Source organism: Heterocephalus glaber, unplaced genomic scaffold (genome assembly GCF_053883595.1).
Source record: "Heterocephalus glaber isolate CG9 unplaced genomic scaffold, H.glaber_assembly_v1.0 deba00000943, whole genome shotgun sequence".
Lineage (NCBI taxonomy): Eukaryota > Metazoa > Chordata > Mammalia > Rodentia > Bathyergidae > Heterocephalus > Heterocephalus glaber.
Genome location: NW_028258175.1, coordinates 11,822,352 through 11,844,998, shown reverse-complemented (window position 1 = coordinate 11,844,998; position 22,647 = coordinate 11,822,352). Strand labels below are relative to the sequence as shown.

Sequence of the window (22,647 nt, the reverse complement as noted above, 5' to 3'; positions counted from 1 at the left end):
ATGCCCAGGGAAGCTCAGCACAGGGAAGGCTGGTTCTGTCCCTTTGCACACAGCCGTGTTGCATGCAGACTGGGGCATGCTGGGATTTGGTGCAGGTTCTCTTGCCTGTCACCCCTGGTGTACTTAGGAGAAACAAAAGACTTGCATACCATTTGTTTGGTCATATGCTTCCCACCTAGAGAAACCCAGAAATGTGTTTGTCTTTTCTTTCAGCCCTTACACCACATGTAAATTCTTGCCCCTTCTTTGTCAGTGGTGCTTTCTGAATGATTATTAACATGCCCCAGCAAGAGCAGAGTCTCTTGCTCTTTATTTTTACTTTTGTTCCTTTATCTTTACAGTTTCTAATCTCTGCAAGGTCCCAAGTTTGATCCCCGATCCCCCCCAAAAAAGGCTAATTACAGTTTCTAATCTCAAAAGTGAGAGTGCAGTCAGCCCATTGGATCCTCAGGTTTTGCATTTGAGGGTTCAACCAACCACAGATGGAAAATATTTGAGGATGGAAGAGAGGACAATTGCTTCTATACGGAACATGTATAGACCTTTTCCCTCATCATTCCCTAAACAATATAACAACTATTTTAGGCATGATAAGTAATCTAGAGATGATTTAAAGCACATGGGAGGCTTGCCTAGGTTATATGCAAATGCTACACCATTTTATCTGAGGGATGGAGGACATAGATTTCGGTATCCACGGGGGTCCTGGAACCTATCTCCTGCAAATCCTGAAGGAGGACTATATTTTACAGGAGAAGTAATGTTTATGGGGAGGACGTGGGAAGAGGAGGAGGAAGGAACGATCAGCAGTCCAGGTAGAGTGAATGGTCTGAAAGAGAAGAGTGGAATTACCTGGTGTGTTTGGCCAAGAGCAGCATATTGGGATGAGGCCCTGATTAAGGATGACTTTTTTTCCTCGTACTGGAGGTTGAACTATATTTCTAGCCCATTTTAAATTTTGAAACAGGGTCTCATTAAGTTGCCCAGGCTAGGCTCAACTTGTGATCCTCCTGCCTCAGCCTTCCAGAAAGTTGGAATTACAGATGTGCATCACCACACCCAGCTAAGAGTGACTTTTAAGTCTCTGAATGCAGTGGTGCCAACCCTGACTCCACCACTTAGCAGTCAGGTACCTTGGACAAGTTGACCTTTCTGTGTCTCAGTTTCCCCATCTGTAAAGTAGAGGCCATCGCGGTGGTACCTGTCAAGAGTAAATGAGATAAAAATGCCCTTCAGGCACTTGGCCTGCTGGCACACGGTAGCTGCTTGTGGCCATCAGAGCATCTCACAGTGCAAGCGGGCCTTGGGGTTGTAGGTGCTGTGTGCATTGACTACTCTGCTTTTAGAGCTTTGAGAGCCCAGTAATTTCTCATACACAAAACCTTAGGAATCTAAAAGAAAGCCAGTATTTATTTCAAGATTGACAGCTCAATTATTCTGGAAATAAAAGATCTTCAGTGCTTCCAAAGCTGGCACAGAGTAGAGAGAACAAGTCAAGCAAAGTACAGTAGTGTAAAAACTAGAACGGTTTTGGTATTGTCACTGATAATAATACTTTCTCCCCTCTTCTACAGAGTTCTCATCCCTTCTTTTAAATTTTCCCCTTTTACCTTATTTTTCATGTGTTCATCCCAGAGCTTTAGGCCATGTCTTTAGGAACACCATCCTTGGCCTCCCCAACCTCACTCCAGACAAAAAATGAGGTCAGGTTATCCTGAAGAGGAGTCATCCCTGCGACCTTTGTTTCCTTCACTGTCCTCATCACCATTGTTACTTAACAAGTAGATAGGTAAGTAGTCACTGCTTTCCCCATCCCAAGGGCGCCCCTCCACAAGGTCTTACCCGTCTTCTTCTTGGTGGTATCCCTGCTCCTGGCACATTGCCAGCCTCGTGGGTGCTCAGTAAGTGCTGAGTGAATGAATGACAGCTCTGGGATGCTAATGTTGATCATTCTTAATAATACGGATAAAGGTAAAATGGTAACAAGTCTTTCACAATATGGCCATACCTTTTAAGCAATAACTATTCAGAAGAGTTCCATGAAAGCTTTCTTACTAGTATTAAATAGTTTCATATTTATACAAAAAAGAAGAGGAGCTAGGTTAAGAGTATGTCAAGGCTCACAGACCCATTGATGGGGCTGATGTAGCTAGGAGGAGCCTGGAACAGCTTGGAGGAGTTGCTGAAGGAAGGGTTGGCCCTGTGGATCCACTGGCTGTGTAGACATTACAGGAAGTAGCCAGGGACAGGAGTGTGGAAGAGAATCATTTTGCATTTCCTCTTCCTGGAGTGTACAGGGTGGCTTTTGAAGGGGAAAAGTGGTTTCCATCCATTTCTCAAGTCTTTGTGGTCTTATTATTTCTGTTAGCAGAACAACCTCTGAAGATATGTTGGATATGACTTACTTTCTCAAACCTTGAGGCCTCTTTGATGAATGCAGACAGAGGCGGTTGTTTGAGCTGGAATGGTTCACAGCTGATAACATAAGCTGTAGGCTCATGGCATAAAGGTTGTCACCACATCCACATCTGTCCCTGTGTGATCCATCCAGCTCAGGGAGTACAAGGGCTTGGACTGGGTGGGACCCACTGGTGGGATCCACAAGAAAGGAACATGAGTGAGTCACCCTGGAAGATTTCTCCACTCCCTGTAATAGTAAGCACCTCCATTGTCCTTCTCACTGGCCTATCTTGGTGATTTTTGGTATGTAAGCCATTATGCCAGAAACAGGAATGGGCATGAAGAGACTTATGTGTGAGCAGGGGAGAGCAAATCTGCTTAATATTAGTATTTAAGGCAGCATGTGGTAAATGTCACACAACAGGTCCATAAAATGTGCCGGAGAATTTTAGAGCCCAGAGAAGTGACCTTTGGCTTAGAAGAGCAAAGTCCTTCATTAAAGAGGTGGCACTGAAGAGCCCAGAAAGTCAGGGTGGATCTGGATGTGGTGCAGGGAGTCCAAGGCCGTTTGAGACCAAGGCCTCAGCCTGGAACATGCCTGGAGGCCAGGAGGCCAGGAAATAGGATGTCTGGGAGGAGTGAGTTAGGAGACTGAGTTGGGGAGATACAGATTGAGGCCCGAGGGTGAAGAGATGAGAAGTCACGGCAAAGCAGTCTCACTTTATTCCATGTATACTAGAAGGTGGTTTGTCTTCATTCTGCAGATGAGGAAACTGAGGCGTATGACAGCCAGGAGCATCCAACTAGGAAATGACTTATCTGACGTCAAGTGCTTAAGCACTGCTCCTCCCTGGGGTTAATCGTTCTTCTGCACCATAGTGCAAAGTTTTCTAGTCCCAGGTGTGTGTAGTTGTTAGAGATGAGATATTATAGAGTGAACATTAGATAAATTTATGTGGGAAACCAGGAACCAGAATTAAGATAGAGAATACCTAATCCTTTCTGCTTAGGGAAATCTAGGCATATAATAATTACAGAGAGAAGACAGCTTGCTCTGAGCTCCTGTAGGAATGACAGAAAGGCTTGTCACCTCTGCAGTGTCTATATATAGGAGTTAGGTGACCTGTGAGCTGAGCGAGCTCGGCTCAGTGCGAGAGCAGGTATATGGGAGTCTCCTGATGGTGATGCTGAAATGAGGAAATAATTTATATGTCCCAAGTGGACACTCGCCATTAAATATTGATAGAGTGAACATAAAAGGCATGCTGTATAAATCAGGTGGCAAAATCAGGGTTAGATTAAGCTGTCATTGGTGGCAATTAAGTGATGATGAATGACATGTTTAATTGTCTCTAGGCATTCACGGTCCTTTAGATCTTACTCTGTATACATATCACTGAAATAGAGGCACTGAAGTCCTCAAAAGAACTGCTTTAATAACGAATTTCATTACAAAACACAGGCTAGCAAAGAAAACACAGGCTAGCAATAGGATCAAATCCCAGTGCATAACTTGGCTGTGGATAGTGACCTGGCCCCTGGGACCATGAGGCTTTACCAGAGGTATCCCATATCTTGGTGACAGCAAATCTTTGATGCAGACAGAGTTTGCAGGAACTGGATATTTCCTGACACAGCATTTTTGTGGAAATTTCCATTATAGTGATATTGTTAATCCAAACCTAAATCTATACAGCAAGAAAATGTTGAAGACTGGTAAAGATGTTTTGCAGTGGGCTTCGTGGAGCTTGAGAGAATGAATAATGAATAATGTTAGAAAAGTATATTCAAGGGGTGAGAATCATCAACTGTTGAAACATTTTGTCTTCGGTGATGTTGTTTGTGTTCTTAGCATTATCTGGACTGAGGCACGTGCCCAGCTTAGTTATGTTGGAGGACTTGCAATAGATTGAAGGTCTGGGAGTGGAGTGATTTGCCTTCGAGGTCTTCTTTGACCGAGGGAGTTTATGACTCTGACAAATAATAAAGAATTCCATTAGCACTGATCTAACACATTATCTAAAAAACATTGCCATCTCTGAAGGTGGGCCCATTATGTTATCTCTTCTTGGTGTCTCCTGTGATTCATGTACTGAGTCATGTTTCAGATCTGTAGTGCCAAGGACATCAAGGGACGAATGTACTCCTGTAGGTCATCGTTAAATCCAGATTTATTTTATTGTGTCCAGGGGATGTTTAGGGAGATTGTCCTGTTCCGTGCTGAAATTAGAGGTAATCTGTGTGCTATTTTAAATTTTGGTGATTTTTAGAATAAAAATTTGGAATATACATTTGAAAAAATTCCAACAGTACAGAAATGTCAGACTTTGAAAAAGCAAAAGTCCCAAAATAAAAATGTCCAGTAGAGCAAGTGTGGGGTTGCAAGCCTGTAATCCCAGCACCCTGGATGGCTAAGGCAGGAGGATTGCAAGTTCAAGCCCAGCCTGGGCAATTTAGAGACTTAGTGAGATCTTGTCTCAAAATGAAAATAAAAGGGCTGGGGATGTAGCTCAGAGCAAGGGCCCTGGGTTTAATCTGAGTACCGCCAAAAAAAGATATCTCCAGTATTCTGTCCTGTCTCCCATCTCCTTCCTCTAAAAATCTATTGTTTGGACATTTTTCTCGATTTTTTTCTGTATGTCCATTAGAATAATCATCATTCTTATAGTCTCTCTGCATCTCTATCCTGCCTGCCTCCCCTCCTTCCTCAGTCCTTCTGTATTTTCATATGCAATCCATGTCCCCTTGGAAAAGAAATGAGACTGAGCCTTCTATAATGGTGTTCCTAAGGTTTTTTTCAGCTTATCAGTAAATCTGGTGCGTCCCACCCACCACCCCACATCAATACACACAGATCTACCACAGTCTTTGTAATGGCTGATCATATTATATTTCTGTATTTTGGAAGTGCTATAAATTATTTTCCCCGACCTCTGTCCCTATTTTTTTTCCCTGAGAAAATATTTCTACTGATGAAAACTATTTGGATTGTTTCCCAAGTGTTGCTCTTTCGGACACTGAACAAACCTGCGTCTTAATTCTGAGCATTTTGAAGCTTCCTGACAGATGTGCACCCTGTTGTTGAGACAGCCACACATTCAGAGCCTCCAAACACAACAGATAGCAGTGCAGCTCCTCTGGGGCATATGCCCAGGGGAGGCCACTGGGCCCAGAGTCCTCTGCAGGAGCCAGAAGAGGCCCCAGAGCACAGTGTGAAACTTTTCTAGGCCTTGGGAAGAAGAACCCTTGCAAGCAGATGTGTAGAGCCCTTGCTCTCTGGAGAACAGCTCGCTACTTGGGGGAGCTGGTCAGAGGGGTCTCCCTGGCATATTTGCTATGTGGTACAAAGTGGTCTGGGCCAGTAGGGCCCACCAGATGTGTCCTCCTCCAGCTTAGTGCTGTACCTTGCTTGGGTCCCAGGGCGGTCCTCCCTTAGAACAGCAAGAGCCACAGGAAGAGGAAGGTGGGCGGAGGGATTTGTGGTCCTGGGCTCTACCACTGAGCTACACCACCAGTCCTTTTAAATTTTTTTATTTTGAGGCGAAGTCTTGGTAAATTGTCCAGGCTGGCCTCAAACTTGTGATCTTCCTGCCTCAGCCTCTCAAGTTGCTTGGATTACAGGCATGCACAACCACCACACTCAGCAAGGGTGATATTTTTTATGAATGGGAATCTTATTTTTCCTCCTTTCTGTAGGTTAAAAGAAAACGTATGTCCTGCTGGGTGTAGTGGCGCATGTCTGTAATCCCAGCTGTTGGGAGGCTAAGGAAGGAGGATCGTCCCGAGTTCGAGCCAACCTGGGCATAGTGAGTTCAAGGGCAGCCTGAACTACACAGTGAGACCCTGTCTCAAAAACAAAACACGATAAAAAAATGAAAAATCCCTATTCATTTCATCATGAATCACCTTCCTTGGCTTTAATAGCTGCACAATAAAATGTTATACATTATAATGTTGATATTAGCCTGGCCCAGTGGTGCACACTTGCAGTCCCAGCTACTCGGGAGGCTGAAACAGGAGAATCACTTGAGCCCAGGATCAACTTGGGCAATAGAATGAGAATCTCTCTTTTTTTTTAACTTTATTTTTTATGTGCATATTTGTCATACATCTCGATCACATTCATCATAGAGAATTTAAACCTGTAAGTAATGTATTCTCTTTTTTTCCCATTTCCCTCCCTTCCCCCTAGCCCTTCTTCCCCTCCCCATTTTCAAAAGCTTTGTTTCCATTTTTTCCTTCCATTGTCTGTCTTTTTCCCTTTCCCCTTCCCTGTTCCTCTTCCCATTTGAACATGTCCTTCCTACTTCCCAATATCTATCCTCCATTATGCTCCTTGTTTACCCTTTGGGCTTCTCGCATGACAGAAACAATGTGATATTTAATCTTGTGTGTCTGATTTATTTCACTTAAGATTTTGGTCTCAAGGTGCATCTCTTTTCCTACAGATGACTCCTTTATCCTTATTTATGTCAGAGCAGTACTCCATTGTATATAAATTCCACATTTTCTTTATCCATGCATCCATTGATGGGCATATGGGCTGTTTCCAAGATTTAGCTCTATAAATTGTGCTGTTATAAATATGGGTGTGCATATATCACTGTGTTGTGATGCTTTTTACCCTTTCAGGAAGATAACATAGAAGGGGAACATCTGGATGGAATAGAACCTCTACTTTTAGTTTTTTGAGGAATCTCCACACTGATTTCCACAGTGGTTGTACCAGTCTACACTCCCACCAGCAATGAAGAAGACTTCTTTTTTCCCACAGCGTCACCAGCATTTGTTATTGGTTGATTTCTTGATGATAGCTTTCTTTCTGGAGTGAGAAGGAATCTCTGTGTTGTTTTGTGTTTCTCAAATGACCAGTGATTTTGAGCCTTTTTTCATATATTTGTTTGCTGTTTGCACTTCTTCATCTAAGAAATGTCTATTCATTTCAGATCCCCATTTTTGGATTGAGTCTTTAAATCTGGGGGGGGGGTGTCTGATTTTTTTTTTTTTAGTTTTTTATATATTCTAGATGTCAGTCTTTTTTTTTTTCCATTCTGTGGATTGTCTCTTCATTCTGTTGGTTATTTCTTTTGCTGTGCAAAAGCTTTTTTAATTTGATAAGATCCCAGTTGTTGATTCTTTGTAATATTTCCTGTGCAATCAGGGTTTTGTTCATAAAGTCTTTGCCTACACCTGTGTCTTCAAGAGTTTTACCTACTGTCTTCCAGCAGATTGTTTCTGTTTTTATATTTAGATCTTTGATCCATTTTGATTTTAGTGTAGTGGTAGTACATGGTGACAGAGGTTTAATCTTTGGCCTATGAAAAGCACCATTTATTAAAGAGGATATCTTTCTTCCGGTGAAGGTGTTTAGCCCCTTTGTCAAAGATAAGGCAGCTGAGTGTGCTTGGAGGAGTTGTTTCTGTATCTTCTGTTCTGCTCCATTGAGCCTGAGGTCTGGTTGGTTGGTTTGTTTGTTTGTTTGTTTTTGGCCAGAACCATGCTGTTCATATCACAGTAGGTTTGTAGTATAACTTCAGATCAGGGATTGTGATGCCCCCTGCCTTGCCTATTTCCCAAAATTGCTTTTGCTATTCTAGGTCTCTTCTGGTTCCACATAAATTTTAGAATTGTTTTCTTTAGCTCTGTGAGGTATGCTGTTGATACTTTGATTGGGATTGCATTAAATCTACATAACAATTTTGGAAGTATGGCCATTTTTACTATATTGGTTCTGCTTCTCCAAGAACAGGGGATATCTTTCCATTTTCTGATATTTTCTTCTATCTCCTTTTTCAGAGTACTGTAGTTTTCAATGTATACGTCTCCCTTTGTTAGATTGATTGATTTGTTAGATTGATAAGTATTTCATTTTTCTTGATGTTATTGTTAAAGGTGTTGCTTTTCTATTTCTCTGAGTGAGTTTGTTATTCATGTACAGGAATGCTCTTGATTTTTTAATGTTGACTTTGTATCCTGCTACACTACTGAATTTATTAATTCTAGGAGTCTTTTGATGGAGTTTTGGGAGTCTTCTCTGTAGAGTATCATATGATCCACAAATAATGATAATTTATCTTCTTCCTTTACTGTCTGTATTTCTTTTATTTCTTTCTCTTGTCTAATGGCTCTACTGTTTCCAGGACTACATTGAATAGGAGTATTGATAGTGGGCATCCTTGTCTTCTTCCTGATTTTAGAGTGAAAGATTGCAGTTTTTGACCATTTAGTGTGATGTTGACTATTGGTTTGTCATAGATCGCTTTCATCAGATTGAGATAAAAAACTTTGGTTCCAATTTTCTGTAGGATTTTTAACATGAATTCATGTTGGACTTTGTCAAATACTTCTTCTGTGTCTACTAAGATGATCATGTAGTTTTTGTCCTCGGTTTTGTTAATGTAGTGTATTACATTTATTGATATGCATATGTTGAACCAGCCCTGCATCCCTAGGATGAATCTTATTTGGTCATGGTGTACGATCTGGATTTGCTGCCTTCTGTTTGCCAGTATCTTATTGAAGATTTTTGCATCTGTGTTAATTAAGGAGATTGGCCTGTAGTTCTCTTTTGGTTTTGTTGGGAGTATTGCTTCCCTTTCAGTTTCATTAAAGAGTTTGAAAATTAGTGAGTGGCATTAGATTTTCTCTAAGGTTCTTGTAGAATTCAGCAATGAATCCTTCAGGACCTGGGCTTTTCTTTGTTGGTAGTTTTAAAAATTATTATTATTCTTCAATTTCTTTGACTGATACTGGGTTATTTAGAATTTTTATTATATCTTCCTGATTCAGCTTTGGTAATTCGTATGTATCTAGGAATCTGTCCATTCCTTCTGAATTTTTAGTTTTTCTGAATTTTTCATCTTATTTTAGAGTACAGATTTTCAAAGTAGGTATAGATGATCTTTGGATTTCTGCAGGATCTATTATAATTTCAGTCTTTTCATCCTAATTACATAGATTTGGGTCTTTTTTTTTTTAATAAGGTTGGCTATCAAAAGGTTGATTTTGGGCTGGGGATTTAGCTCAGTGGTTTGGCCGCCTGCCCTGCAAGCGCAAGGACCTGAGTTCGATCCCTGGTACCAAAAAAAAAGAAAAAGGTTGACTTTGTCTATTTTATTTAGTCTTTCAAAGAACCTTTCAAAGATTCATTGATTCTTTGTATTGTTTTCTTAGTCTCAACTGCATGAATTTCTCCTCCAATCTTTATCATTTCCTCCCTTGCACATGCTTTGGGTTTAACTTGCCCTTCTTTTTCCTAGAACCTTGAAATTCAACATTAGGTTATTTATTTGAGCTCACTCTGTTTTTCAGATATGGGATTTCACCACTATAATTTCTCTCGTAGGTCTGCTTTCATTGCATCCCATAAGTTCTGGTATGTCATATTGGCGTTATCATTTAATTGTAGAAACTGTTGGTTGTTCAGGAAGATATTATTTAGTTTTTGTGGTTTCTTTTGCCATTCATTTCCAATTTCGTTGCACTATGATTTGATAGTATGCATGGGATAATTTCAATTCCTTTGCATTTACTTAAGCATGTTCTATAAGCTAGTATGTGGTCTATTTTGGAGAAATCCTGTTTGGTTCTGAGAAGAATGTGTATTCCATTGTTGGATAGAACGCTATATAGATATCTACTAAGTCCATTTGTTTAAAGGTTTGGGTCAGCTCTGATCTTTCTTTTATTTTTTGCCTAGTTGATCTGTCTAATTGCAGCATTGGGCTATTGAGGTCCGCCATTAAAATTGTATTTAGTAGTTATCTGATTTTTCATGCCCAGTGGTGTTTTGTTTTATATAGTTGGGTACACTGGTATTTGAAGCATATATGTTTATGATTGTTATCTCTCCCTGTTGGATTGTTTCTTTAACAAGGATGTAGTGACCTTCTTTATCTTTTCTGATCAGTCTTGGTTTGAAATCCACTTTGTCTGCGTATAGAATTGTTACCATTTTTTCTGAGTTCCTGTTGCATGGTGTATTGTTTTCCATCTTTTGACTTTCAGTCTATGAATTTCTTTGTGAGTTAAATATATTTCTTGTATTCTTGTATGCAGCATATTGTTGGATCTTATTTCTTGATTTATTCTGCCAATATTTCTTTTGAATTTGGTGAATTCATATCATTCACATTGATGATTATAAATGATACGTATTGACTTATCCTTGTCATACTATTTTCCTATTGGTGGTTCCCTTTCTTTCCCTTTGGTTTGTTTGCCTTGCCTGGTGGATTCATTTTATTGGGATTCTTGGAATTGTCTTCATTGTCTTTTGCTAGAATATCCTTCAGAACTTTTGGAGTGCTAGTTTGGTGGTCATAAATTTCTTCAGATGTTCTTTGTCATGGAAGTATCTTATTTTTCCATCAATTTTTTTTTTTTTAACTGGGGATCGAACTCGGGACCTTGCACTTGCGAGGCAGGCAGTGGCACCACTGAGCTAAAGCCCTGGTCCTCTCCATCAACTTTGAAAGATAGCTTTGGGCAGGGTACATCAATCTGTGTTGGAGGTTGTTTTCTTTTAGGGTTTGAAATACTTCAGTCTCCTTGACTTAAGGGTTTGTATTGAGAAGTCTTCCATGATTCTGTTGGGTTTTCCTTTATAGATGATTTGTTTCTTTTCTCTAACAGCTTTCAATATTCTGTTCTTGTGTTGAATTTCTGGACTCTTGGCTGTTATATGCCTTGGTGTATTTTTTTCTTATTATGACTGTTTGGAGTTCTATATGCCTCACTTATCTATCTCAGATTCTTTTTCCGTGCTTGTCAAGATTTGTGCTATTATTTCTGTGAACAGGTTTTTTTTATGCCCTTTATGCTATCTTCTCATTCTTCATTAATTCCAATTAGTCTTATATTTGTCTTCTTTGCATCATCTAGCAGCTGTTCCTTGCTATTTTTAAGAGTTTTTTTTCATTTGATGATTACCAGTCTCAATCCTGTCTTCTAGTCCTGATGTTCTATCTTCACAGTGGTTGATTCTGCTGTGTATACTTTCAGTACAATTTTTAATCTCCTGGATTTCTATTGGAGTCTGTTTTATGGAATCTAGTTCTTTTATATGTTGGGTATTTGTGATTCCCATGTCTTTCCTAAGCTCCTCTATTTTTTTTTTATTTATGCCTACTCTAGATTCATTAACCATTTCCCTCATTATGGTTGTCATCTTTTTAATTATCTGTGTTTTGGTTTTATCAAGAGACTTATTCATCTGTTACTTCCCCTGCTACCATTTCGTAAAACTCAGCTGGGTGGCTTTTGATTTCTTCCACCTCAGTGTTCCCTTTGTTTGTCTTGGGCAAGTTGGGGGTTATGGGTTTTACCTTGCTTCTGTGTTTTCTCATTTTCTTTGTTGTTGTTTCTTTGTTTTCTGCATTGAGGTATCTAAATTGCTTAAGGTGGGTAGTTTTATTACTAGTATCAAGACCTTTTTAGGAAATGACTACCTCTCAGAGATATCTTCTAGGCATAGCTCCCTTTTGGCTTTTGAGTCTGTCCAGGATCCTGCCTCTTTAGTTTATAGGGGATGAAAGGTTATAGCCTGTTTGGCCTAACACCCAGCTCTTTGGTACTGGAATATAGTATTGTTTATGACCCCCCCCCAAGACAATCTAGGTATTAGCATACAAGGAAGATCACTTGATCACAGCTATGTCACCTTGGCTAAAATAGTACAATCAGTAATAACAATAGCATCATGAGCACAGACTGGAAAATGACAAACCGTAATAACTTAATTTGCTGCCTTTAGCCTTAGAGTTATCTAAGACAAATCAGAAGATTATATACAGTATATAGCCACTCAGTAGAGTGACTTTTACCCTAAGAAAAGAACATTTAAAAGGGATAAGAGGAAAAAATAGAGAAATTAAAGGAGAGAAAGAGATTAGAAGCAAGGCTGAAGGACAAAGGAAGATTACTCAAGCCTCAGGAAACTGGTGAAGAAGACAGAAAGAAAAGAAAGAAGGAAAAAACTAAAAAGAACAAAACAAAAAATATGAAAAATAATGTTTACACTCAGAAACAAAAACAAATGCTCAAAAAAAAAAAAAAAAGGCAAAGAATAAAAAACCTGTCTGTGAGTTCGAGCCTGTGGTTATCTTCTGTGGTCTGCAGTTTTTTGGTAGTGTCCAATTCAGGGCATGAGTCTGTTCTTGCTATTAGACAAAAGAGGCAGTCAGAGCCCAGATGCATGCTACGTGCTCCCAGCAAGCCTGCAGTAGTATTAGGGCATGGTGTTGGTTCTGATACTTTCAACTCCACACAAGTTCAGGTTGATCCTGGCCTCTGGTTGTGGGTTTGGGCCTGAGTTCTTTAGCTTATAACATTCTGTGTGTCTCTAGCTGGCCTGACCACAGCTCCTGACCCTGGACATCTCTAGTGGTTGTCCCTTACCCAGTCAGTGTGGGATTTTTTGGTTGTGGTTTTTTTTCTTTTTGTTGTTTTGAGACAAGGTCTCCCTGTGTAATTCAGGCAGGCCTTGAACTCACCATGTAGTCCAGGCTGGGCTCACACTCACAGTGATCCTCCTGCCTCAGCCTCCTGAGTACTGGGAGCCCTGAGATGAAGCCTACCCATGGCTGCTCCGAGTTCTGGGTTCAGTTGGCTGCTCCCTAAATGGCATCCAGCCAAGCACCTTCTCCAGAGGACACTCAGTCATTTGGACTGCGGTCACTCACCAGCTGTTGTAGTGCACGGCATCCACTGCTCAGTTCCTCTGGCGCCTTTCTCCCTAGGGGCCTCTGGAGTCACAGAACTCTCTGTGTCTCTGTAGATTCAGTCTTTTCTCACAGCATGAGCCAGGAGCCTGGGAGAAAGTATAGATTGCCCCTTCCCTTTTCTGCATTGTGATCTGTCTCTTCACTTTCTCTGTGGGCTTCAATTTTCCCTTCAGATTTTTCCTGGGTCCTAGGAATCCACCTCCCTCCTCCTTCTCTTCCCCAAATCGTTATTTTCCAGTGTCTGGATTTTGAATCTTGGAGAGGTTGATTTGTTGCTACTGACCGCTCTTCCATCTTCCCCTGAGATCCTAGCTCTTAAAAACAAAAATTAAGGCTGGGGATTTAGCTCAGTGGTTCCAGCGCCTGCCTCGCAAGCGCAAGGTCCCCAGTTTGATCCCCGGTTCCAAAAAAAAATTAAAGCCAGGCTGGTGGTGTGTGCCTATAACCACAGCACTCTGGGAGGCTGAGGCAGGAGGACTGCAAGTTTGAGCCCAGCCTAGAGTGACTTAGACCCTGTTTCACAATAAAAAAATAAAAAGGGCTGGGAGTGCAGCTCAGGCACTGGATTCAATTTGCAGTTCTAAAAAAAAAAAAAAGAGAGAGAAAGAAAATGCGATGTTGATGAGAGTATTCAGAACCCTAAACTATGAGGAAAACCTGTTTTCACTTAGTTAGATTTGAGTTATAATTACAAAGATAACAACACTGAGAAGGCTCCCAGGCAGTGTCTTCTATCTGGGGCGCGCCTGTTGAGGATGGAAATGAAACTCCACTTTGGAACCCTGCATGCCCAACCCCTAAATAACTGCTTATTTTTGCTCCCTCCTGCAGAATGGGAACTGGGTGGGGTGGGTGAGAGAGGCAAAGTGCCACAGACAAAGCTGCTCTCTCTTTAATGAGACAGAATAGGCACATTTTCTGCACCACTCAGTAATGAACACATAAATAGAGAAAAATGGTCTTTCATGTTGCTTGGAGCAGAATTTTCGTTCCCACTGAGAAGAGCTCTTGGCCTTGATTTGTGATGTTTGCAAAGTTTTTACTCAAAAGCAGCCCCACCACCATCACTAACATGGGGACAGTGGGCTCTTCCTGAAAGAGGAAGGCAGCCCGTCCTGGTGGGATCTGGGCATCCACTAATGCTAAGGGGGTAACACCAGGTAGGTTCAATCTTTTATTTTACTGTGGTGAAGTGTACAAAAATTTACATTTTAAGTGCATAGTTCAGTGACATTAAGTACCTTCGCAATATCGTGTGATCCTATTCCAGAACTCAATCATCCCAAACACAGGTGAAACCACCCCTTAGATAGTAACTTCCCCTTCCCAGTCTACTATGTCACTGCGTTTACCTGTTCTGGGTACCTCATACAAGTGGGCTCGTGGCGATCATTTATCTTTTCATGTCTGATGTGCTTCACTTAACATAATATTTCCAAGGCTCATCTGTGTTGTAGCATGGGTTAGAATTTCATTCATTTTAAGGCTCAGTAATATTCTATTTTATGGGCAGACCGGATTTTGTTTATTAGTTCATCCATTGGTGGACACTTCGGTTGTTTCCGCCTTTTGGCGATTGTGAATAATGCAGCCATGAACATTGGTGCCAAGTTATCCCTGTGAGTCCTGCTTTCAGTTACTTGGGGTGTTCACCTGGAGTGGAATGGCTGAGTCAGATAGTAGTTCTGGGTTTAAATCTTTGAGGAATCACCAGATTTTTCCCTCAGGAGTTGCAGCATTTTACATACGTTACCACCAGCTTCAAAAAGTTCCCAGTTTCTCCATACCCTTAGCAGCACTTGTTCTTTTATTTTTTCCTTAACTTTGTCTTTTTTTCCCCTTCTTGTCTTCTCCCTTCCTTCCTACCAACCATCTATCCATCCATAGTTACTTCATACTTCTAGTGGGCAGGAAGTGGTATCTCTCTCTGTGGTGTGGATTTGCACTTGTCTGATAACTGGAGAATTTCCGCATCTTTTCAAATGCCTCTTTGCCTCTTGCATGTATTCTCTGGAGGAATGCCTTCCAGCTCCATGCCTGTTTTAAATTGAGTTGTGTTTTTTGCTGTTTTCAGATCTTCTTCGGAGCTCTCATTTTATCTGGTTAACTATAACCACTCTATGGGTTAAGGGGGTGCTGCTGAGCTCAGCTGCTGAATGCCGAGTCAGATAGCCTTTGAAATGTGAGGGTGCTGGCAAGGAAACCATTATACTGTAAAGCTTCTTACAGGCCACCCTAAGCCCACCTGAGCCTCTGCCTTCCTGGAAAAAAGGGGAGTAGGGGAATCCATTTCAGAGGCCAACGAGGGGTGGTTAGCCCAGCCCATGAGGATCCCCTGCAGCTCATACTGTGTCCTAAGTATTTCTGCTCAACCTGCTTCCCTGCCTGATTTAAGGTGACTTTTTTTTTTTTTAAGAGTAGGAAAACTTTATTGAGAGAAAGAAAGCTTCTAAGAGGGACAGAAGGGGGACCGGAAAGTGGGTTGCCCTGATTTTAAGGTGAGTTTTACACTGAAAGGTTTTGATGTGATAAAAGCAAAAATCACAAACACAAGGGCTGAGATTAAAGAATAATTAAATCAGACATGTAAGGCTGAGGTGCGTTTTTCCAGTCAAAGGAAAACTAGCTGTGAGTTTCCCAGCAACCAAAGCAAAAAGAGAAAGCGATGAATTGCACATTATAATAAAAGGACACAAAGATTCGTCAGAAAGAATGGCTTTCTCTTTCCCTTGTCTCTGACAGGAACCACTGCCCAAAGCAGCCACATCGAGAGGGTTGGAGAGTTTGAACTTCACAGTCTGACCTGGCTTCAAATCCCGTCTCTCTGGGCCAACCACCTCGTGGCATTGTTGAGGACAAGGCGAACTCTGCACCTTAGCAGGGTGCATAGCACATAGTCAGCTTTCACATACTTGCTGCATTTCCCACCACCTCTGTCTCGAGTGCCGCATCTTCCCCTGCAGCCTGTGCACAAAAGCTGGGCACAGTGCGGTACTCTGGGAGGCTGAAGCAGGGGGATCACATGTTCAAGTCCAGCCTGGGCAACTTAGCAAATTAGCAAGTGCCTGTCTCAAAAATTTTAGAAGGCTGGGAATGTAGCTCGGTGTGGAGGCCCTGGGTTCAGTCTCCAGTACCCCCCCACCACCAAATACTCTTTACTGGTATTTGTCATCAAGATGGAAGACCTCAAAGCCCCTAGCTCTTTCTGAGAGGACCAATATCAAGTGCCTTTCCCCTGGACCTATAGTTAATCTCTGTCCCCCTACAAGGCTGAGATCAGCTGCTGCACTTCTTCCTCAGACCAAAGTACAGAGCAGGCTCCTAGCCCTGAGGTACTAATTAGTGTGATTACATGGTCTGGTCACGTAGCCATATTTGTGCAGTCACCTTTTTGTTGTTTTGAGACAGACTCTCACCATGTAGTTCAGGCCGACCTTGAACTCACCATGTAGCCCAGGCTGGCCTCGAACTTGGCAGTGATTCGAGTGCTGGAATTACAGGCCTGTGCCACCGTACCCACTCATGCTGTCAACTCTTCCACTTGCTTTTCTCCCTGTGAGTATCCTCAGTACCCATGAGTGTTCCTGTTTGCAGCTGGTGCTCAGTAACTGTGCTTAGGGGAGTGTGGCAAGGCTATGCCCGTCGGATGTGGGTGGCAGCCAGGAGAGGAGGTCGCCAGAGCAGAGCTCACTTTGTACAAAGAGCTCTGGAAGAAGGAGTCTCTCCACTTCATGTTGACTTCTCCCTATGAAGAGAAAGAGTATTGTAGTCAGCCAAGTTAAAAATATTATAGGCAATTAGACCAGGCAGGGCCCTCAAAGAAGTCTGTAAAAAACAGTTGTGACCAGAGACGCATTTACTGAAGGCCAGTCTTCAAGACAAAGAGAAATGACTACACCCACGTACTTCCATTAGGCATGAGCAGCAGTGATTGATATTCTAAATAGGCATCAGTAACCTGGGTGAGGAACCAAGACCTTAACCCACCCCTTCCAGAAAGGTCCTTGAGCCATCCCTTTCAGGAAATCCTTGTCCTTCCACATAAGCTTGCTATGTGAGCTGCTTCCTCATTTGATCTCCATTTAATCAACATTACTTAAGTGACTAGTTGTAATCTTATTGATTGACCATAGTTGTGTCCCACCTCATACCCACCTTGTGATTTCCCACTGGATCAGTATTACCTAAGTGACTGTACTTGTAATCTTATTAGTTGGCTATAGTTTTGTCCCACCTTGAAAAGCAAGGTCTGTGGGCAACTTACTTTCCAGACCCCCTTCTGTCTCTTAGAAGCTATCTTTCAATAGATTCTTCCCACTCTTAGCCTCCATTGTTCCTAGAATTCATTGTTCGATTTTAGAGAAGACAAATTCGGCGTGTCGGACATCTAGCAGGTTGGGAGTTACAATATTTCCCTTATATTACTCGGAGGTCCATATATCATACGTCCTATGTCAAGAGGTGGAGAAAACTCCCACCCAGCTACAGACACATACCCTTCTCTGTAACCCTGGCCTCTGTCCCAGCTCGGGTGCTGCTGGTGTGCAGGCATCAGGACTCTCAGGGGCCCTTGTGCCTTTGTCACTCGAACTTATCTTGTCTCAGTGCAAGGGGACCTGGAGCACCTCTGATCCCATCAGGTAGTTTAAGTCTTCATTTGTCAGGTCAGTGCTTGACCTTGAGGCTTTTTTGCCAGTTCTAGGAAGAACTCTCCCTCTCTGTCCTCCTCCCACCTCCAGTCCTTCGCACTCCCCCACCCCCTCAGCCCCTCACCCCTTTTTCCCTTCTCCTATCTTTTGAAATCTTCTTAATAGGTTATTTTATCGCTCTTAATATATCTTTATTTCCCAACTTCTTTGGAACTGTTACCCAGTCAGAAGGCTCTAAAGGTGCATTGTGTGTACGTGTCTGTGTGTGTGCATGTGAATGTGTGCAGTCGTGTGTATCTGTGCACCTGGGCGTGTCCATTTTTTCCAGACACTTCAGTGGTTCTTTCTTTTTTTTTTTTGGTACTGGGGATTGAACTTGGGACCTTATGCTTGTGCAGCAGGTGGCAGAACCACAGAGCGAAATCCCCGGCCCCAGTGGTTATTTCTTTAGTAAAATGCTGAGCACTAGAAAAGATTTGAGCAGACCAGGGTCTGGGTCCTAGGATGTGTCTCTCCTTGTCCTGAGCCTGTTTCCCACCTGTGAAGTGGCCCTGGTGATAGCACTTCCTGCACATGGTGATTCTCAGAAGCAATCCGGGCTGAGCCTTTGGCCCTGGTGACTGTCACTTCTCTACTTCCGGTAAAAGTTTCCAACCCGCTTTTTGCACTTACTCTAAAGGGAATTTAGCCGAGGATCTTTAAGCTGGACCTGTGGTAGCAACAGCCACGCCCTCTGATCCAAATGTGCCGAGTTCCTTCTGGTTTGCAGACAGATGCTCAGCTGGACCTGAAGGACCTCATACACTTCTCAGGACTACCTCTGCCAGGCACCATGAAGGGGGAACCAGGCTGCATTTCCCAGAGTTCTTACGCACTGACTTTTCTTCTCTCTTGCAGCTGATGCATTTTTTAAAGCTGCTATAAGCCTCATTCCAGAAGTTCCAAAGATGATAAATATTGATGGAAAGATGCGGCCGTCGGAATCATTCCTACTGGAATTTCTCTGCAATTTCTTCTCTACCTTATTGATAGTTCCGGTATGTTTCCCCCTGAGAGCCAGAGGGGATGTCATTCTTTGACCTGCCTTATTTATCCCTAAAAGTACAGGGTGGCTGGGCGTGGTGGCATATGCCTGTAATCCCAGCCCTCTAAGAGGCTGAGGCAGGAGGATCAAAAATTCGAGCCCAGCCTAGGTAATTTAGGAAGACCCCATCTCAAAAGACAGGGCTGAGGATGTAGCTTAGTGCATGGGCCCTGCGTTCGATTCCTAGTGCCAGGGAAAAAAAGGACAAGGAGAGAAAAGAAAAGTGCAGGATATTCTGTCTACTGTGTTTTGGTTTTCTGGTCAGATGTTGGGGTGCACCCGTGTCTGGAGTGTACCGGTTTGGATGCTCTGTGTGTTGGCCACTGTGAGCTATTGCAACAACCATAAGCTGGCTCTTCACTGGGGGCTGGCGCCCCACAACAGGGCGCCTGCCGCATGGTTCTGCGGAAGACCCTCTCTGGGTTGCAGACCACCATCGTCTGGTCATATCCTCACATGGTAGGAACCGAGCCAGGTCTTCTCTCTGGCCTTTTGGGTCATTGGTCATTTGGGACCTAATCCACCTCTAAATACTGCCACATGGGATTAGGGTTTCCATGTTTGCATTTTGGGAGGACCCAGATGTTTGGCCTGCACCCTCTGTGTTGCAAGGCACGATGCCTGGTGGTCAGGGTGTAGCCTGGGGACTTCATAGCTGGGCTGGAGTCCCACGCCTCCTCCTCCCAGCTCTGAAGTCTTGGCAGTCACATTCCTGGGCTGCAGCTTCCTTGTCTCTAAAGGGAGAGTAGGAATAGTTTATATCACACTGGATTTTCATGAGGATTGGGTTAGTGAATACACAGAGTGAGATCCATAGTAAGACTTGACACGTAGTAAGCACTAAAAAAAATGATGGTGACGTTCTTTAGACAGAAAGTAACAGAGCTGAAAACAAGCTAGCAGGGCTTGAAAGATGTTGTTGGAAGGATGCTGGGTTTTTGGTGGATATAAGAGATAAGCACCCAGGCTTGGGCTAAAGGAAATCAAGCCTCCTTCTGGGACCAGCAGCAGCAATCCTGGACCCTCTCCAGAGCTGGGAATCTTAGGGTCTTAGCTCAGGGTCCTTAATCTGGGATCTACCTGCTCCCTGGGGGTCTGGCAGAGTGATCATGAATTTGATGAAAAAAAATAACATTTTTATTCTCAAAAACCTCAGAATGAAATTTGCCTCTCACCCAGTTATGAATTAGAGGCAACAAACTACAGTGATCATGGCAGAAGCTGAGACTTTTTTTAATTTTAATTTTTACGAGTACATGTTTGCAGTCCATACATTCATTGCGGGGAGTTGGTACACATACAAAACTCATCTTGATTCCTTTTTCACCCCCTACCTTCCCACCCCAAGAAGCTGAGACTTTGTCACCAAAAGAAATCAACAAATATCTCCTTGTCACATTGCATGTGTGAAAGACATTTCCAGAGACTGTCCAAGCTCTTCTGTCCTAAAAAAGCACCTTGGTAGTTTATTCTAGTGCCAGGCCTGTGAATGCATTCACAAGACTCAACAGACTATAATATCACAGATACACTGGAAAAGATATTTTCACAAGGGTAATTGGTTTCCTTTGTAGTCTTCCATGTTTTATTTTTCGTATTAAAAATATTCCCAGGAATCCCTACCATAGTCCCTACCTGGCTGCTCCAGAGTTGGTTACATACAACACGTTTAAAATCCCTGGTTGGGCCAAATGTGGATCTGAACCATGAGACACTTGTAAAAATGCAGATTCCTGGGTCCTGTCCCAAAGAGTCTCCCTAGGAGGCCAGAATAGTCCTCAAATCGGCCTTTTTGGGAACTCCCTCTGCAGCTCAGGAGAAGGGCGATCTTAACGCCAGCTTGGAGTGCATCACTCAGAACTTGGGCCAGGAAAGTGACTCAGCTCCTGGGGGTGCAGAGTTCCCTTCTGGGGTGATGAAATGTTCTACCATCAATGTGATGACTGCAAACTCCCAACTGCCCTAACAGTCCTTGAATTGTGCAGTTGAAGCGAGGGTATTGTTTGGTGTGTGGATTATGTTTCTCAAGAAAGCTGAGAAAACAAATAGCGACTCAGCTGCAGGCTGTCCTTGTTCAGAGTCCAAGTTCTCAGGAGAGAAGCTCAGGAGGCCTCGCTCCAGGACTGCAGCACAGGCCACAGGTGGAGGCCGCACCCAGGAGGAGAGGACAATACAGTCAGGTGGACACAGCAGCAGGGCACTGCAAGAATTCCTTCACAGAATGCTTGGTTCCAGGGCTTTTGCATCCCTGGAATAATAAGTCTCTCTTCTTTGGGATAGTCTGGTTATTTGTTAAGTGAGGGGACAAAAGGAAAAACCTTGAGTTTCCAATGAGGCAGTTGATGGAAGTCATCATTCAGTGATGAACTGGGATGTACTTATCGGCTACACGTAGGGTTTTCTGCCTGTTAAAAATGACAAGTCTCTCTCAGAAGCTTTATCCTCAGAGTGAAACTTGGCTTCAGTCCTGACCGACGCTTTCTGCCTGTGGAGTGGTAGCTCCCCCTCCCTCTCTCCCTTCCGCTGCAACACCCTAGCTCCCTGATTCTATTTCCCCAAGTTTAGGTTCCTCATCTAAGTGGATTCTTGTAGTATTTGTCCTGAAACTGGTTTGTTTCACTTAGGATGAAGCTCTTAAGGCGCATCCATGTTGTGACATGCTGTAGGCTTTATTTTTTAAGGTCAAATAGCATTCCGTTCGTGTGTAGGCCCCTTTCCCTTTTGCATTTATCTGAGGAAGGAAGACAAGGCAGTAGCTTGCTAGGTGCAGGGGGAGAGCAGAGGGCACAGTGTGGGTGAAGGCCCTGAGCTGGGAAAGGGCACAGTGCACCCCCAGAACTGGCTCAAGTGCAGAGGGTGCTGGAGAGACACACAGGCCAGCTCCACAGCAAGCAGCAAGCTGACAGTCCGGCCCCCATCTGCCTCTGCTCAGCACCCCTTTCCTTTCCTGTCTTTCCCAGCGCGCTTCACTTCTCGCTTCTTTGCTAATAGGCCTTATTACTTAACCAACATGTAGATCTCTTATGATCTACAGCCAGTGGTTCCCAAATAGTCGCTCAAAACAAGCTTGATATTGTGTTCATTACATAGAAGTGGAAACTGAGGCACAGAGAAGTAAAGGTCCCCACCTAGTAAATGACCCCACCAGGATCTGAAGCCAGGATGTCTGCTGTGCCGCTGTCTCTGCTGTCTGCCACATTGGCTTTCCTGGGAGGTCAGTCATTTCTCAGGCGTTGCTTCTCCTGGCAGTGGGGTGTAGTGGGAGGGTTCTTGTAGACCACAGAGGCAGTACTAGAGGTCCAAGTCAGGCTGCCTTGGGAGCCCCCATCACAGAAGGCAGCCTGCCCAGGACACCAGGGGAGCCCTCCCCCATGCAAGTGCTGGCTGAATCTAAGACCTTCTTCTTCTCCTTTTAAACACTGCATTCTGTTTTGCTTTAGTTGTTGGCACTGAACTATCAAAGAAAAATTTAAAAAAACACATTACAACTACTGAAGCATGGCTATCACATAGAAAACTTTTTCCTTGTACAGCACGTTGGAATAATCTCTCTCCTCTTCGGTTATGAGCAAAAGCTCATGGAACTGGCTTGCTGCAAACCTTCCCTTCCCCACTGGCCCTTGCTTCGTCTTTTTGAAAGTGTGTCGAATGGTCTGCAAGGGCCATGGCATTTGGGTTGAAATTAAGTTGCTAGAACATTTAGACTGTTGTCTGTTCCCAAGGCAGACCCTTAAATATATTTTTGAACATGTACATAGCAGAACAAAATAGCCTAGTTAGAAACAGCTGT

General features: G+C 43.1%; 1 protein-coding gene across 7 annotated transcripts in view; it reads left to right on the top strand.

Moving 5' to 3' along the window:
- The window catches only part of Vps35l (VPS35 endosomal protein sorting factor like), a 122,722-nt gene that overhangs the window by 84,918 nt on the left and 15,157 nt on the right, over positions 1–22,647 (top strand). For 4 of the 7 annotated variants that reach the window (XM_087208928.1, XM_087208926.1, XM_087208925.1 and 1 more), the window contains one exon: positions 18,671–18,810. In XM_087208928.1, the coding sequence (XP_087065054.1) occupies positions 18,671–18,810 (140 nt within the window). Of the gene's footprint in view, positions 1–752; positions 1,032–1,635; positions 1,790–18,670; positions 18,811–22,647 lie in introns of those variants that run through there. The other 3 variants (XR_015450403.1, XR_015450404.1, XM_087208927.1) reach the window with 3 other exon arrangements.